This window comes from Struthio camelus, unplaced genomic scaffold (genome assembly GCF_040807025.1).
Source record: "Struthio camelus isolate bStrCam1 unplaced genomic scaffold, bStrCam1.hap1 HAP1_SCAFFOLD_113, whole genome shotgun sequence".
Taxonomy (NCBI): domain Eukaryota; kingdom Metazoa; phylum Chordata; class Aves; order Struthioniformes; family Struthionidae; genus Struthio; species Struthio camelus.
Window position 1 is genome coordinate 28,513 of NW_027182728.1, and position 16,383 is coordinate 44,895.

The window sequence follows — 16,383 nt, forward strand, 5'->3', positions numbered from 1 at the left end:
CTCAGCAACGATGGCCGTCCGGGGTGTCACGTGACTCCACGCCCGGCCGCCCTCAGCAAAGATGGCCACCTGCCCCGGGGCGGGGCCAGGCCTGGGGGGCGGGCCCGGGCCCGGGGGGGGCGGCGGCAGCGGCGGCGCGCAGCAGCCCCCCCACGGCGCGGGCCAGGCGCCCCAGGCTCTGCTCCTCCTCCAGCGCCTGCTGGGGCCGGCACAGGGCGGCCTGGGGGGAGACGGCGGCCGGTTAGGGGGCGGCGGGGGGCGCGGGGGGGCCGAGCGCAGGCGACAGGCGAGCGGAGCCGCGGCCGAGCCCCCGCCCGCACGGACGCCCGCCCCGCGCCCCGCCCCGGCGCCGCCTCTCTGTACACGCCTCCTATCAAATATAGTTATAATTTAAGGGAGGCGGCGCCGGGGCGGGGCGGCCCCCTAATAATAATAATAATAATAATAACAATAATTTAATATTAACAATAAAGGGGGGGGCGCCGCCCCGGCTTCCCCGCGGCGGGGGTTAAGGCGAGGGCGTCCCGCCCCCGGCGGCGGCTCCTCAGAAGACGCCGGCAGTGCAATAAGCCAAGTAAAGCAGCGACATGACGAGGACATAGAAGAGGGCGAAGCCAGCGAGGTGGGGGGGGGCGGGCGGGGGCCGGCGGGGGGCGGCAGCGCCCGCAGCGTGGGGCCCAGCCGCCCCAGGCGGCCCCGCAGCACGTCGCCCGGCGAGCACAGCGCCACCTGCGAGCCGACACAACGGAGAGGCGCCGCGTCAGCGAGCTCCCCGCCGGCCCGGACGCCGGGGCCCCCCCCGACAACGCCGCTCACCTCGGGCACCCCCATGCGCCGACAGGCCTCCAGGAAGCTCTCCACGTTCCTTCCGGCTCTTGACGGCGCTCAGCTTGGGCTGCGGAGGGCGGAGGAGGCTGAGCCGGGGGGGCGGCGGGGGGGGGACAAGGGGGAAGGGCCCAGGCGTCCGGGACTCACCACGGCGGGCGACGGCACGTGGATGAAGGGCACGGCGCGGGGGCGCAGGCGGTTGGCCAGCTGGCACAGCACGGCCCCGTCGGCCAGCGCTTCGCCCAGGTCCTCGCCCAGCGAGAGCTGCAGCAGCCCCTCGATGCTCTGCAGGGGGTGGGGGGGGTCAGCCGGGGTGGGGGGGGGGGGGGCAACCCCGAGGGGCCCCGGCGTCCGGCCGCTCCGGCTCTACCTTCCGCATCTCGGCCACCAGCTCCTTGTCGTCCGCGTCCGGCGCGGGGGCGGCGCGGAGCCGCGGGGGGTCGGCGGCGTCCTGGGGGGAGGCTGCGGGGAGCGGGGGGGGGTCAGCGGCGGCGCGCCCCCCCCCACCCCACCCCCCCCGGGGACGGCGGCGCCGGGGCCACGTACCGGAGCCGGCGCGGACGGCGCCGCGCGACGCCGAGCGGAAGAGGAAGCTGTTGGGCTTCGGGGCCGCGCCGGGATCGCGGGGCGACGAGCCGCCGGCGGCCGGGGGCGACTCTGGGGGCAGGAAAGGGAGGGGGCGTCACGAGGGGGCCCAGGCGTCCGGGCGCCTCGCGCTGCGCCCCCCCCTTGCCCCTCCCGGCGCCCGGAGGGGGCCCAGGCGTCCGGGCCACTCACCCTGCTGCCGCGCCGCGGGCCGGGGCGACGCCGGGCGCAGGGGGCCGGCAGGCAGCTCCGCGCCCTGCAACGGAGCCGGGGCAGCCGCAGTTAATTACCCGCCCGGCCGTCGTTAGCCCTCCGCTAACGAGCCCACAGCCCCTCACCTGCGTCCGCAGCCGCCTCTGCAGGAAGGTGCTGGTCTCCGGCTGGCCGCTGCGGAGGGGGGAGGACAAAGAGCGCGGGGGCCTGCGGTGAGCCCAGGCGTCCGGGGGGCCCAGGCGTCCGGGGGAGAGATTTGGGGGGGAATCGGGAGTCTTACTTGGTCGGCGCGGTGGCGGCGGCGGGGCCGGCTCTGGGCGCCGTCCGCAGGAAGCTGGAGCGGGGAGAGAGGTGGGAGAGGTGGGAGGAGGCGGCGGGGGCCCAGGCGTCCCGGCTCCGTCCCCGCTCCGTACCTGTCCCGCTTCTCCAGGCTCTGGCTCCGCAGCGCCTGCTGCTGCCGCTCGCGCTCCTGCCACAGCTGCAGGGTCTCAGGGCGCCTGCGCTCCTCGCCGGCGGCCTCTTCCCGAGCCTGGATGGATCCCGGAGCCGCCCTGGACGGATCCCGGAGCGGCGTGAAGGGGAATCGCCGCGGGAACGGCGCGTCCCCCCCTCCGCCGGCCCCGAGCGCTCACCTGCCGCTCGCGGCCTTTTCCCCCGCCTCCGCTCTGGGGGACGACGGGCTCTTCTCCGGCCTCCGCTTCTCCTGCGGGACAGGGAGAGGGGTCGGCGCCGGGGAACGCGGCGCCGGCAGCCCGGCGGGACGCGGCCTCACCTCCGGCGGGGCCGGCCCCTGCGAGCTGGCGTCGGAGCGGGCCGCCTCCTCCTCCTCCTCCCCGTTGACGCTGCCGTCGATGAAGTCGACCTGCTCCAGGTCGCTGTCGCCGGCTGCGGGGAGCGAAAGCGTCAGGCGCCGGCTCCGGCCGGGACTGCCGGCTGGCGGCTCCGGCCGCAGCAGCCCCGCTCACCTGCCCCGGGGCGCTTCTCCTTCAGCTGCCGGGGCTCGCGGGCCAGCTCGGCGATCCGCAGGGACAAATCCGAGAACTCGTCCGCGGACTGGCACGGGGGAGAAAGGGGAAATCCTTGGGAGACGGCGGCTCCGAGTCGGACCTGCCGCCGCCGCCGCCCGGGAAAACCGCCCCCTCCCGCCCCGCGCCGCGAGCCCACCTCGTTGCCAGACCACCGCTTGCTGCCGCTGTCGACGCTGTTGAAGCCGGAGTCCAGGCCTCCGTACTGCCGGACGGGGTAAAACTCGTCCGCGAGGCTGCGGAGCAGAGAGAGGGGCGGGCAACGGCGGCGCCGGCGCTCCCGGCGGCTCCGGCGCTCCCGCCTCGCGCCTCCCTTACCAGGTGCCGAAGCTGGAGGGCCGGGCGGCCCGGGCGAACTCGGCCAGCTCCGGCGCCGCTTTGCTGCAGGCTTCGACGTTGAGGTATTTGAAGATGTGGACCTTGCCCTTGAGACAGACCTGCGGGGGGGCGGCAGGAGGGAGCGGGCGCGCGGCGGCACCGGCGCCTCCTCGCCCTCGGCACGCCTGGGCCCTCTGCCTCCGCCCCCGGCCGCCGCGGCTCACCTGGGCGGGGGGCGACCGCAGCGGGTTGTTGTCGGACAGGATGGTCTGGAGGTGGCGGAGGTGGCGGTAGCAGACGGGGATGGCGGCGACGCGGTTGCAGGAGAAGTCGAGGCGGACGAGCGGCAGCTCCGACAGCTCTGCGGGAGGGAAGGGGGCTCAGCGCTGCCGGCTCCGGCCCCCCCGGAGCCGGGCGACGGCCCCGAGCCCCAGCGCGCGCCGCCGCCGACCTTCGGGCAGGGCGGTGAGCTGGTTGCGACGGACGTTGAGGTCCCGCAGCGACTCCAGCTGGCCCACGCTGGCCGGCAGCGACTGCAGCTCGTTGCAGCTCACGTCCTGGGGGACGGAAACTTAGCGGGGAACCGGAGCGTCGGATTCCCCCCGCCGCCACCGCCCTGGGGGAGAGGAGAAAAGCGGCGGCCGCCCGGCGCCGCGGGGAAGGGCCGGCTCTGCCCGCGCGCCGGGACGGACCCGGCCCCCCGCGGCCCCCCGCTTCCCCGGCTCACCAGCTGCCGGAGGCCGCTCAGGGCCCCGATGTCGTCGGGCAGCAGCGGCAGCTTGTTGTTGCTGGCGATGAGCACGCGGAGGGGCAGGCGGCACAGGCAGGTGGGCAGGGCGGCCAGCTGGTTGCGGCTGCCGGGGAGGAGCGAGAGGCCGGTGGCAGGCTCCGAGCGGCGGGAAGGAGCCGGCCGCCAGCCCCGGCCTCCGGGCCGCCTCCTACCTGAGGTTGAGGTAGGTGAGGGCCTGCAGGTTGGCGATGGTCGGCGGGATGCTCCGCAGGCAGTTGTGGTAGAGGCTCAGCCCCTCCAGCGACACCAGCCGGCAGGCGTCCTCCGGCACCTCGGCGAAGCGGTTCCGGGAGAGATCTGCCGGGGGGCGGAAAAAAAACACAATAAGCCAAACCATCGCGGCGGCGGCGGACGCGACCCCGACCCGCTTTCCCTCCCCGGGGCCAGCGGTGAAACCCTGGGCACGGACCGAAGCACGGGCTGACGCTGTTTCGGGAGCAGAAACGTGGAGGTGGATGGCGGCAAAACCTTCAGCCGTGCCGGCAGCCCCGGCCCCACCTGCTCCCCGCCGCCGCCTCCTTCGCAGGAGCTTAAAAATTAACCAAAATTCCCGTCGGCGGGAAAGGCACCGCGCCAAGCGCCCAGCCGAGACGTCACGCTCCGCTGCCGCCGAGGAGCGGCCGGAGCGGCGAGCTGCAGCCTCAAGACGGGACGGGTGATCCCGCCGGACGACAAGAGCTCGGGCGGGACCCCCGGCTGCTGCCGAAGGGGCGCTCGGAAAGGAGCCGGAGAAGCCTTTCGGCGCGGCTATCCGGCGGGACAGACCGGCTGCCCGCTGCCTCTCCCACGCGGCCCGGCCCGGCCGGCCTCCGCCGAGCGCAGGGGCGTTTGCTGCCGACGCCGCCCCAATCCTGGGGGATTCGGCGGCTGCTCGACGCTGCCGGAGAGCGCGGACGGGGAGCCAACGGATTAACGCTGGAGAAGAGGCCGGGAAGCATCCGGGCGAATAAAAACCATTTCGAGGTGAGGAAGCTCCTTACGAAAAGCCCGGGAAACGGCCAAAAGGCGTTTTCCCGAGGACGGCCCCCTTTCCGTGCCTTCGCGGCAGCCCCGGTTTTGCCTCCGGCTAGATGCGACCCCTCGATTTTTGTTATTTATAACCAGGCGATTAATCCCTCGAAGGAGCTCCCGGAGGGAGCGGGTGGATCTTCATCCCCGGCTGGGGTCGAGGTCTTTTCCGGACGGCAGAGAAGAGGCTCTCGGTCGCCGGCGTGCCGCAGGGCGAGCTCGAGCCCGGACGCTGGGAAAACCCCGTGGGCCTGTTATTAAACTGACGAGGGAAGGGCAGAGCAGCTGGGAGCGCGGCCCGATCCGGGTGCCAGGCTCTTTCCCCGCTGCCGCGGCTCTCGGTTTTACTCCGCGCGCCGTTGAAACCGCTCCGCTCCCAACCGAACAAAACGCGCAGACGGACGCTCGCTCACGGCTTTTGCCGCCTCCCGTCCCGCTGCCAGGCCGCCGCGCGCAGCCGGGGCGCTTCACCGCGTTCGGCGGCGCGCGAGCGGCGGCGGGTCGAAGAGGCGGCCGAGGGCGAAAGCCGGAAAAGCCGCCTCGGAGGCGGCCAGCCGGGGCGATTTCCCGTTTCCGACGAGCGGGCAGGATGTGGGTTTCTGTCGGGGTCGAGGCAGCTCCCGGCTCGCGCTGAGCTTCTGCTTCCCGGCCGCATCTCGGCCAGCTGCTGTTTTCCGTTCCCCGGGATGGAGATTAACCCGGCACGGAGAAATTCCCACCATCTCTGCCGTCCGCGGACGCTTCCCGCTCACGCAGGGGCCCAGAAACGGACCTTTTTGCCAGCTGTTAAGTGCCAAGGAGGCTACCAGACCCCCCCTCCTCTGGCCCCCAGATTTTAAGCATCTGCGTAAGCGAGCAAGGGAATTTCTGCCCTCCGAGGAAGCCAAAAACAAGCGGCGGGTTAAAGCCCCTCGCGGAGGGGAATCCGGCCGAGATACGAAGCCGTCGGGACAGGTGATGCCACCCGGCTTCGCTGCAGGAATTCCTCGGCGCGGCGATCCTCGCGCTCCATCGCGCTCGCCCGGCCCTGCCTCTCGCCTTCCTCCCGCCCCACAGCCTCCTCGAGCGGCCAAGAGGCGAAATCCGGACCCGCGCCTCCTGGAAACCAGGCCCAGAACGCAAATCAGGGCTCCGGCTGGTTCCTTCGCTTTTTTCCGGCTTTGGAGATGCCCCAAAAATCCCCTCCCCGGCTGGAGGGGGGGTTGCGCAAGGCCCCCGCCGGCGGTTACGAACAGAGCGGGCCAAAGCCGACGTCGGAGCCGACCCGGCGCAACAGCCGAACGGTCGCTTTCACCCGCGCTTCTCCGTGGAGGAACCACCGGCCAGCGAGCACAAAATCCTCGCTTTTGCCACCGAACGAGCCTGACCCCCGAGGCGGCCTCGGCCGCCGGGTTTTCAGATGGACTCCTTCGATGGAGCGAGCTTCCGGGGCCGACACGGTCGGAAAAGCCGTCGGAAGAGCCCAGAGGGTCCGTCTCTCATCCGCCGCCTGCGGGAAGCGGCAATAGGAAATCCTGTATTAGCGGGGGACGGACGGCAAGAGCCGGACGGCGAGGTGAGCGGGACGCGCGAGCCACGGAGAGGCGAGATCCCGGGCCCCAAACGGAGGGCAGCCGGGCTGGAACGGGCCCCGCTCTCCGAGAGACTCCCGCTTCGCTCCGTCCGGGCTGCCGGCGCGGCGGAGCTCGAGGACGGTGTCGCCGGAGCGCGCCGCTCCCGGCCCGGCCTCCTTCCCTAGCGCTGCCGGGGCCTTTCCCGAAGGAGCTCCGGCCTGGACGCTCCAAAATCCTCCCCTTCCCTCTGGCAGTTTGCTCCAGCGGTCAGTCACCCTCATTCGGGGCGGGCGGGGGGGAGAACAATTTCGTGTTATTTCTCTTCCAGCTATTCGTTCTTCGTACGTCCTCCTCGGCCAGGATTCGAGAGCCCACGGGGCCCCGGCGCTTTCTCCGACCCAGCGGCCGTCGCCTTTCCGACGGGGATAAAACCCGCGGGAGGGAGGGAGGCACTCCGCGTCGCGCCGCCGCCCCGAGCGCCCCGCGGCCGCCTCCGCCGGCCCGTCCCGACCCATCGGCTTCGTATCGCCGGACGGAGGAAGAACGGATCCCGCGGGATCGCTCTGGAGATCCGGCGCCAAACGGCTGCGAACGGCCCCGGGCGGGCTGCCCCCCGCAGCAGCGAACGCCCTCAAAGCCACCGCGGGGGTTTTTTTTTTAATAGCGGGCAACGCTCAACACGCTTGGAATTAACATGATACCCCCGCTGTGAAGCGCAAGGGGAACACGCCGGCTGCCAAGGCCGGTGACAACTGCTAAAATACTTGGGATTCGTGGAAGACGAACCCCCCGGAGACTCGGGCTTTCCGGCACGGAGCCCGTCCCAGCTGCCGTCGCTGGCGGCGGGATCTGAGCCTTCGCCGCGTCCCAGGGCGGGATCGGACCGTTCCCACCGCTCCGCTGGGAGGTTTCGTCCCAGGCTTCTCCGGCACAAAAAGCCCCTCGGAAGCGGCCCCGGCTTTCGGAGCAAACCTGGACCAAGGAGCAGCTGCCCGCCGCCTCCGGGCACGGCGTTGACCCGAGGCCGCTTTGCTCAGCTCCCACGGGGAACCGCTCGCCTTCCTGATACTTTTTCCCCCTTCTTCTCCCCAAAGGAGAAGCCGGAATCGGTTCCCGTCCCGGCGCGCTGGCTGGGCTTCACCTCCGCTCATGCCAGGTGACTTCCCCGCCGCACAGCGGGGCCGCGTTTCGCCTGCGTCAGGCGAAAGAAAACCCAGTCAGCGGGGTGGGGGATCGCTCCGAAGCGCCCGCGGGGAAGGGCTCTCCGGCCGGCCGCGCCGGGCCCCCGCGCCCGAGGTGTCGCTCCCTGCCGCGGGCGGGCGCCTGATTTCCACCGAGGGGAGAGCGGCGCGTTCCCGGCCGGGGAAGGGCTTCAGGGCTCTAAATCCGCTTGGGACGAGTTCGAGAGCGGAGCGGGTTTCCTAAATATCCCTGCCGAGGCCGGGAGTCGTCCCGGTCCGGAGCCCCTCGCTTCGGGGCCGACTCTCCGGACGGCCGCTCGGAGGGTTTCCCGTAACCGCGGCGCTTTGGGATCGCTGCTTGCGGGGGAGCAACGGTCGGCGTCCAGCAGAAACGGGGCAAAAAAGTCACAGGAAGAGCTGCAGGCCGCTCACGAAACGCGAGGGGTTGAGGGAACGGCCGCGGGAGAGCCCGGCTCCCCCGCTGACAGAGGGGCAAGATAAGGGAATTGAGTAATCTCCGCTGCAAGGCATTTTTTCACTCCCTCCCACCCGGACGCGTTGCTATCGGTTACGGCCGGATTACTCGGCCGCTTTGGAGCCGGGCTGGAAAACGATCCAGGCCGGGCTGACAACACCGGGTCAGCAGGAAAGGCCGCCGCCGGCAGGCCCAAACTCTGAAAGAAACACCCCAAAACGCGGCCTGAAGCCCGTTCCCTCCTCAGCCCCCCCTCCCGAGGGGAGCAGGCCCTGGGCGCAGCCGGAGCACACCCGGAAGCGGGAGCGAGTTTCAGCTCTGCTCTGAGAGACCGGGGACTCGGCTGGGACAAGGAGGCCGACGGGAAGCCCCGGCTGGACCTGCACGAGGAGCCGCGCGCTCGACCCCAAAAACGCGCAGATCGCGCCCGGGCTCCGGGCAGAAGGGCTCCGGCCGCGGGGTCGCAGGCGGGAGGCCGGAAGAGCCGCCGGAGAGCTCGGGCAAAGGGGGTTTCGAGACGCGTCCCTGCAGAGCAGCGTCGCGCTCCGCCCTGGCACCGCGCGCAGAAGAGAGGCCGGAAGGGGAAACCAAAGGGGGAAGCGAAAGCAGGGAGGCGCCGTGCCCAGCACCCTCCGCAGCCCGGCGCGGGCAGCGGGAGAGGACGCGGCAGCGTCGCCGCGCGCCCGGCCCTGTCGCGGCCCCACGGAGCCGCTCCGGGGTCAAAATCCAACTCTGTCGACAGCAGCGCTGCGCCGAACGGGATGCGGGTGGGGAGGGAAACTGAGGCAGCAGGAGGGAGGGCGGAGGAGAGCCGCGAACGCCGCCCGGCTCGGCATCTCCCTCCCGGCTCGGTGATTAGACGCTCCTGGCGGAGGCGGATCAGAGAGCGGCCCTGGCTGGCACGGGAGGTCCCAGCGAGGCGGTGAAACAGCCGCAGACTAAACCTGCGAGTTACAGAGCTCGGTTTCCTGTGATGTCTAATAACAGGGCTGAATTTGTGCCGGAAGCTTTGCCCCGGGGGCCCCGCCAGGGCGCCTCTCCTCTCCCGAGGCCCGTGCCATCACCAAACGCGCAGGGACGTCGCGTCTGCTGGAGACGGGCCTCGCCGCGGCTCCAAGTCAGCCCCGCACCGGAGAGACGGGGCTGCGGCAGCGCTGCCGGCTCGGCCCTGCCCTGGGGGAGGAAGTATCCAAGTCGTTCCCCTGCCTCGCCCTTAAGATCAGTATATCCTTTGGGCCGAAGGACATCCGGACCAAACGCCACCTCACACCTTCAGTTCAGGCCAAAGTCGCCGTGGGAGCAGGGTGGCAGCGGTCCAAAACCCCGGGTGCGCTGCAAACACCTCCACGCCGCAGCTGCCCCGGAAACGAGCCACTTTCTTCTCCCAGCTTGGCCTTTTTTTGGCTCTTTCCCCCTCCTGGCGCAACGGGGTCTCGAGCGCGAGCGACGCGGCCGAACCAGGCGCTGCGATTCCTCCGGGCGGGCGGGGGGGGGGGGGTGTTCTTCATATCCACGGAGTCACTTGTTTACCCGGCATTTTGCCCGGCAGCGATTCAGCTCGGCGGCAACCTTTGCTTTGCAAACGAGTTGACTCGTTTACGGGGACGGTCCCACAAGCTCTGGGAAGCTCGGCTCTGCCCAAAGCCATCCATCCGCGCGGGCAAGCCAGTCCTACCCGCGTCATCCCGCCGCGTTATCCCCAGCTCAGCGCTCTTGGGGAGGGGGGGGATTTTGATATGAGAAGGCGACCGGCTCTGCTGAAAGGCCCGATTCACCGGCAGCACAAAAGAGCGAGTGTTTGCGTCGCGCCCCGAGCGTCCCGTCAAAAGTTCATTGTATCGGAAAGCTCTCGGAGCGGAGATTTGGCTTGGCAGCCGCTCAGGCTTTTCTATCGCAACGGCGAGGGGGGGGAACGGGGCCGGGGGGGAGGAACCACAGAGGTTTAGACAACTAACAGGTGGCAGCTGACGGGGGAGCGGCGCGGAGAGACCCCCGGAGCTGCCCCCGGCGGATCGGCCCGGATGGGGGGCATGGAGGAGATGGCGGGGATGCTGCGGGGGGTAGAGGTAAAGGGGAGCCCCCCCCCCCACCTCACAGCAGGGCCAGGGGGTGGGGACGGGGCAGGCGAGCAGCCCCACAGGCATGGGGCAGGACTGGGGGGCGCGGGGGCGGGCCCCCAAGAAGGGGGGGGCTCGGGGGCTCAGGGGGTCGCGCTGGGGGCGGGGGGGAGCGCTGTGGGCAAGACCCCCGGGGCGGGGCCGAGACCCCGGAGGGGGCGGGACCGAGACGCCCGTGGGCGGGGCGGGGTCTCACCGGCCTGCGTGGTGTCGCTGAGGTCCCACCGCCGCGCCGCGGCCGCCGGGAAGGTGCGCAGGCGGCGGCCGGCCAAGCTGAGGGTGCCCGAAGCCGCCGCTTCCTCCAAGGCGCGCTCCGTGCCGGCTCCTCCGGGCGGCGGCGGCAGCGGCGGCGGCGGCGGCAGCTCCGCGGCCGCCTCCGTCTCGCCCGCCGCCATCGCGGGACCGGGGCAACGGGGAAGGGGCTGGAGGGGAAGGGGGGCAAGAGGGCTCCGCTCGCTGCGGGCGCCGCTGCCCAACTGAGCGGCCGGTTGCCGCCGCGCGGGGGAGGGACCCCAGCCGCGGGGGCGGAGCCAGCGGCCCGGCCAATCAGGGCGGGAGCGGCGCGGAGGGCGGGGCCTCGCCGGCGAGGAGCCAACCCAGTGAGGGCGGAGGCGGGGGGAAGGGCGGGGCTGAGCCTCCGGTTCCTCCAATCAGGAAGAGAGAAGGCAATGAAAGCGCGGAATTGGGATTCTTTTGATGGGTAGGCGAGCAGACCAATCATCTCCAAGCAAGGCGGGCTGCTGCCCGGCAACAGCCAATCATAGGGCAGATACCAGAAAGGAGGGAAGAGAGGGCTATTGAGTTCCACCAATCACGGCGGAGAAGGCGGAGCTAGTCACCACATAGCGTCCTACCACAAGCCCGTCCCCAAAAGGACCAATCCTAGCAGAGGACGGTGGGTACAACAGTCTCAACGCAGCCAATAGCCTTTCAGGAGGCGGGGAAACACGTGTGATTGATATGTAAGCTTCGATGCCCAGGAGGCCTGGAGAAAAGGCGGTAAGAGTTGAATACATGAAACCCAGGGCAACATGCAGGGCCGGAGCATCCCAGCTCTGCCAATCACGAGCAGAGGGCGGGCCTTACAGAGGTGAATGACAGCCTGGTTACCCCATCAAACGGAGGATCAGTGCACTTCATTGACAAGTGCAGTGTCCAATCAGGAAATCACAGCAGGTGAAAGGTGGGCACCAGGGCAGAGTGACAGCCCAGGGGGCCAATCAGAGGAAGTGTCACCTCAGGTGAAGGGTGGGCACCAGAGGGAAGTGACCGCCCTGGCAGCCAATCACAGCGAGAATCACCTCAGGTGGAGGGCGGGCACCAGAGGGAAGTGACCGCCCTGGCAGCCAATCACAGCGAGAATCACCTCAGGTGGAGGGCGGGCACCAGAGGGAAGAGACCGCCCTGGCAGCCAATCACAGCGAGAATCCCCTTGCCATGGGGCAAGGAGCAGTAAGAGGTGCTGTGGGGCGGTAAGAGGTGCCATGGGGCAGGTTCTGGGGCGGTGAGAGGCGCCATGGGGCAGGCGCGGGGCAGGAAGCGGTTGCCACAGCGCGGGGCGGGGGGGGGTCGCTGCGGCGCTGCTGGAGGGGCCGCGATGCGGCGTGCAGCCCCGCTGCTGTGGGGCAGGAAGGCCCGCGGCAGGTGCCGGAGGGCAGGGGCTCAGCAGGGCGCCCGTGGGCCCGGCCCCACGGCGGCCCTCGCCGCCCGCCCTGCACCCTGCCGGCGCAGCCGTGGGGCACCAGCCCCCTCTTGTGCCCTGCTGCCGCATGGCACCCTGCTGGGGGGCAGGCGCTCAGCCCGCACCCTCCCCCCAGCCCCACCGCACCCCCCAGCCGGCGCTGGCGGCCAGCGAGGAGCAGCCGGGCACGGCCGCCAAGCAACGCCCGCCTCCGGAGCTGGTGAGTCGGTGTGTGCCCACGGCACGGCGGGGCCCTACAGGGGAGGGGCGCGCGGCCTCTGGCAAGGCGGGATGGGGGCCGAGGGCCTAGCCGGGGGGCGGCTCGTGCGTGGCGGGCGCCGAGGCGCCGTCGCTCCCCGCAGCTGGAGCACGCCGCGTCCTTCCTGCCGCTGCGCGACACGGCGGCGCTGGGGCCCGAGCCGCCGCTACCTGCGGCGGGTGGGCGACGGCCAGGCCGCGGCCACCTCCGAGGGCTACCGGCCGTTAAGGAGCCCCGACGGCCGCACGGCTTCCCCCGGGGAGGCGCTCCCCGCCCGCCGGCCGCCCGGGCCCCTCCCGCCCGGCAGCCGTTCGCTCCGCCGGCCGCTTAACGAGCAACGCGCGCCAGTTAACGAGCTCGAGCACCCAGCCGCGGGGGGTGGAGGGGGAGGCGGGGGGCGCCCGGCGCTCACCCCCGGCCCCGGCCCCGCGGCGGGTTTAAAGTCCCGCGCGCGTGGCCCCGCCCCCCGGCTGGCACCACGTTCCCTCCCTACAGGCTGCTGAGGCCGAGCCCCGCCCTTCCCGCCTCCAGACCCCGCCCCTTTGCTGGCGCCAGGCCCCGCCCCCGGCTGGCACCACGTTCCCCCCCTACAGGCCGCTGAGGCCGAGCCCCGCCCCTCCCGCCTCCAGACCCCGCCCCCTTGCTGGCGCCAGGCCACACCCCCCGGCTGGCCCCACGCTCCACCCCTACAGGCTGCTGAGGCCGAGCCCCGCCCCTCCCGCCTCCAGACCCCGCCCCCGGCTGACGCCAGGCCACGCCCGCCGGGCCGCCCCGCGACTGGCGCCAGGCTCCGCCCCGCGGCAGCCCCCCCAGGCCACGCCCCCTCGGGCCGCTCTTAAAGGAGCCGCGCCGCCTATAGCCGTCTGCGGAGGCGCTTGCTCTAGGCGGGGTGGGGGTGCCCCCTCCGCGGGGGGCCTGTCAGGGGCGGGGGGGGTGGGGGGTTCGTTCCCCGGCTCCCGAAAGGGGGGAACATGGCAGCCGGGGGCGGCGGGGGGGAACACAACATCGACGTTTCCTCCAGGGGGCTGGCGACGTGGCGGCCCTCGTGCAAGGGGCCGGCCCGCTCCTGCCTCCACGGCTTGCACGAGGGCCACTGGCCAAGGACACAGCCACGTGGCCCCTCGTGCAAGCCCCGCCCCCTCGTGCAAGCCCCGCCCCCTCCAGACACCGGTTGGCCGGTTCTGTGTCCTTTATTTGCATACATGGGGTGGCCCCGGGCCGGGGGGGGGTGCTCAGGGCTGCCCCCGGCAGGGTCGCTTGCTGAGGCTGCCCAGGATCTGGTGCTGCTGCGGGCGGAAGGGCACCACGAAGGCGTCGGGGGGCAGCAGGGGGGCTCCGGCCGCGTCCAGGCGGCCCATGAGCACGTAGCTGGCACCTGGCAAAAACGCGGAGAAAAGGGTTAAAGGGGGGGAAAAAAACCAAACGGCATGGGGGGGGGAGACGCCCGCAACCCACCTTTCTTGAGGCCGGGGCAGTGGCGGCAGGGCAGGCCGAGGCGCAGCGCGGCGCCCTTGGCCGGCTGCGGCAGGCTCAGCCCCCCCAGCTTGTAGGCGTGCAGCACCGAGACGGCGGCCCAGGCGCCGGCCTCCCGCGACACCGTCTTCACCGTGCCCGTGAGCACTGCGGGGAGAAGGGGGCGGTGAGGCCCGCGCCGCCGCCACCGCCGCCCCCTCCGCGTCCCCCCCGCCGCCCCCCGCCTCACCGAAGTCGCTGGCGCAGAAGTTGCTCTGCATCGTCCCCGTCCGGCGGCAGCGCTGCGGGCACTCGGCGGCTGCAAGAGAGGGGCCGGGGTGGGCCGGGGCCGCGCCGGGGCCGCGCCGGGGCCGCCGCCACCCCCTTACCTGGCGCCGCGGCGGTGGGCGGCTCCGGGGCCGCCTTGGCCGTGGGGCCGGGGCCCTTGGGGCCCTTTCCCGGCGGCGGCTTGTTCTTGGGCTTGGCGCCGGGGAAGACGCCCGCGGCCGGGGGCGGTTTCGGGGCCGACTCCGGGGCCGAGCCGGCCGCCTCGGAGCGGCTCTTCATGGCGTAGGAAGCGGAGAAGCCGTCGGCCGTGACGCTGAGGTCGGACACGAACTGCACCAGCAGCTCGTTCCCGGCCGACACGATGGGGCTGCCGCCAGCGAGGAGAGGCCGGTCAGCGGCGGCGGGCGAACGCCGCGAGAAAAGCAGGTTTGTTCCCCAAGAACAAGCCCCAAAGGAAGGGGAGGAAAAGCCGCCTCACCCGGGAGCGGCCTCGCCGCAGAACTTGCCCAGGCGCCGCGAGTCGTCCGTGTCGCCACCGTCGAAGACGGCCACGTAGTCGTAGCGGCAGTAGGTGTCCGGCTCCACGTCGAACTTCCCGAACGTCAGCTCGATCACCTGGAGCGGCGGCGGGACGGAGACGCCGCGGGGGTCAGCCCCGTCCGGCCCCCCGCCCGCCGCGTCCCCGTCCCCGCGGCGGCGGCGGCCCCACCTGGTCCTTGGGGGCCACGATGTGCCAGGAGCAGCTGATGCCGGCCGGGTAGTTCTCCTCGGGCCAGTTCGGGGTCTTGAGGCCTCCCTGGGGCTTCTCCAGCTTCCCCCCGCAGAACTGGTGCTCTGCGGGGCGGGGCGGGGGTCAGCGCGGGCCCCCCGCCGCCGCCCGCCCGCGGCCCTGCCGCCGCCGCTGCCCGGCCGCGCTCCGCTCCGCGCCACGCCGCACCACGCCACGCCTCGCCGCGCCAGCGCGCTCCCCCAGGGCTGGCAGCCGCCCCGCGGCCGCCAAATTACAGGGCCGGAGTTGGAGGCGGCGGCGGGGGGGAGGCGACGCCGGGAAGGACAACGCGGCCCCCGGGGCAGGAGGAGGAGGAGGAGGAGGAGGAGGAGGAGGAGGAGGAAGGGGGCCACGCGGCGGCGGGGCTGGGGACATCCTGCTCGCCCCCCCGGGCGCCGGGGGCGCTACTCACCGTCAAAATAGTGCCAGGACTCCCCGAAAAACCGGGGTTTACTATTAGCACCCAACCGCCGCCGTCCGTGGGGGCGCCCTGCAAAAGGTCCTGAGGGTTGGGATGGGGCGGGGGGCGCGGGGGGGCGGCCATGCAGGGCGGGGGGGCCAGGCTGGGGCTGGGGGGGCGAATCGGGGCGGGGGTCCTTCCCGGCTGGCTGCTGTGCGCGGCGGCGGCGGCGGCGGCAGCGGCGGCGGCGTCCTGGCCCGCGCGTCCCCCGCCCCCCGCGCCGCCGCCGCCGCCCCGGCTCACCGTCGACGTGGGGCAGGCCGGCGCTGAACCAGACGAGGAAGCCGCGGCCGGCGGTGGCCTCGTCGCTCTCCATGCGCAGCAGCATGCGGTTGCCGGTGGAGAGCAGGGCGCCGGGGCGGAAGGTGCCGCAGAAGCGCCCCAGCAGCTGGGCCCCGGCCCCGGCGCCCGCGTACACCGAGAGGGCGTCGAAGCGGCACAGCGGGTCCGGCTCCAGGTCGAAGACGCGGAAGGAGAGCATCACCACCTGCCCCTCGGGCACCTGCGGGATGGGCGGCGGCGTCAGCGCCGGGGGGCGGCCGGGGCGGGGGCGGCCGGGGGGGGCGTACCGTGATGGTCCAGGTGCAGTTGCGGTTGGGCGGGTAGTGCGCCGGGAAGCCCTCGCTGGCGATGTAGCCCGAGTCGCCGCTGTGCTCGCCGCCGCAGAGGAACACGGGCCTGCGGGGGCGCCGGGGGGCCGTCAGCGCCCGGCCCGCGCACCGGCCCGGGGGGGCCCTGCGGGGGGGCCCGGGGGCGCCGGCCCTGCCGGGGAGGGAACGGGGGGGCCCTGCCAGGGGCGCGGGGCTCGGGCGCCGGCCGGACAGCGGCTGCGGGGGGGAGCGGGTGCCACGCCGGCCCCCCCGGCGGCGGCGGCGGCGGCGTTGGGGGCGCAGGGCCGGGGCTGCAGCCGGGGAGCGGGACGGGGCGAGCGGGGCTCGGCGGTTACCTGGAGACGTTGGCGCGGGCGGCGGGGCCCTGCCCCAGGCCGAGGCGGCTCAGGGCGCAGAGCCCGAGCAGCAGCGGCAGCGGCGCCGGGCCGGGGCTCATGGCGCGGCCGGGACCGGGGCCGGGGCCGGGGCAGGGGCCGAGGGTGCCTGCGCGGCGGCGCTCCGCAATGGCAGCCGGGCGGGCCGGGCCGGGCCGCGGCGGGCGGGCGGGCGGGGGCGGCGGCGGGGCCCCGCCGGGGGAAGGGGCCGGGGGCGCGGCGGGGGGGGCCGCGCCGCGGCGGGGCACCCCGGCGGGGGGGCGGGGCCGGCGGCGCGGAAGCTCCGCCCCCTTGGAGCTGCCCCCGCCGACGTGGCGCCGACCCGCCCCGCGGCGGCGGCCAATCGGCTGGCGGCGGCGGCGCGGGAAGGGAGCCGAGGGGGCGTGGCCACCCCGG

At 73.1% G+C, this 16,383-nt stretch overlaps 2 protein-coding genes across 2 annotated transcripts; both read right to left on the bottom strand.

Annotated features, from left to right (window-relative positions):
• Positions 1–408: 408 nt before the first annotated feature.
• Positions 409–10,548, bottom strand: LOC138065496 (leucine-rich repeat and calponin homology domain-containing protein 4-like). Its single transcript, XM_068929533.1, is given in 20 exon segments — positions 409–729; positions 817–864; positions 866–895; positions 976–1,113; positions 1,199–1,290; positions 1,375–1,485; positions 1,606–1,669; positions 1,752–1,800; positions 1,907–1,960; positions 2,040–2,177; positions 2,259–2,329; positions 2,399–2,511; positions 2,592–2,679; positions 2,791–2,887; positions 2,970–3,088; positions 3,194–3,330; positions 3,421–3,526; positions 3,697–3,823; positions 3,912–4,056; positions 10,290–10,548. Coding segments are annotated over 20 exon segments (2,232 nt in total). The 5' UTR covers positions 10,489–10,548; the 3' UTR covers positions 409–423.
• A 2,660-nt stretch (positions 10,549–13,208) lies between these two features.
• PCOLCE (procollagen C-endopeptidase enhancer) lies at positions 13,209–16,125 on the bottom strand. Its single transcript, XM_068929534.1, has 9 exons — positions 15,949–16,125; positions 15,572–15,680; positions 15,246–15,504; positions 14,483–14,607; positions 14,252–14,388; positions 13,875–14,140; positions 13,736–13,804; positions 13,489–13,653; positions 13,209–13,408 (listed from the first exon to the last, which is right to left on the bottom strand). The coding sequence occupies exons 1-9, from the start codon at positions 16,047–16,049 to the stop codon at positions 13,266–13,268; spliced, it is 1,374 nt and encodes a 457-aa protein (XP_068785635.1). The 5' UTR covers positions 16,050–16,125; the 3' UTR covers positions 13,209–13,265.
• Positions 16,126–16,383: the final 258 nt, after the last annotated feature.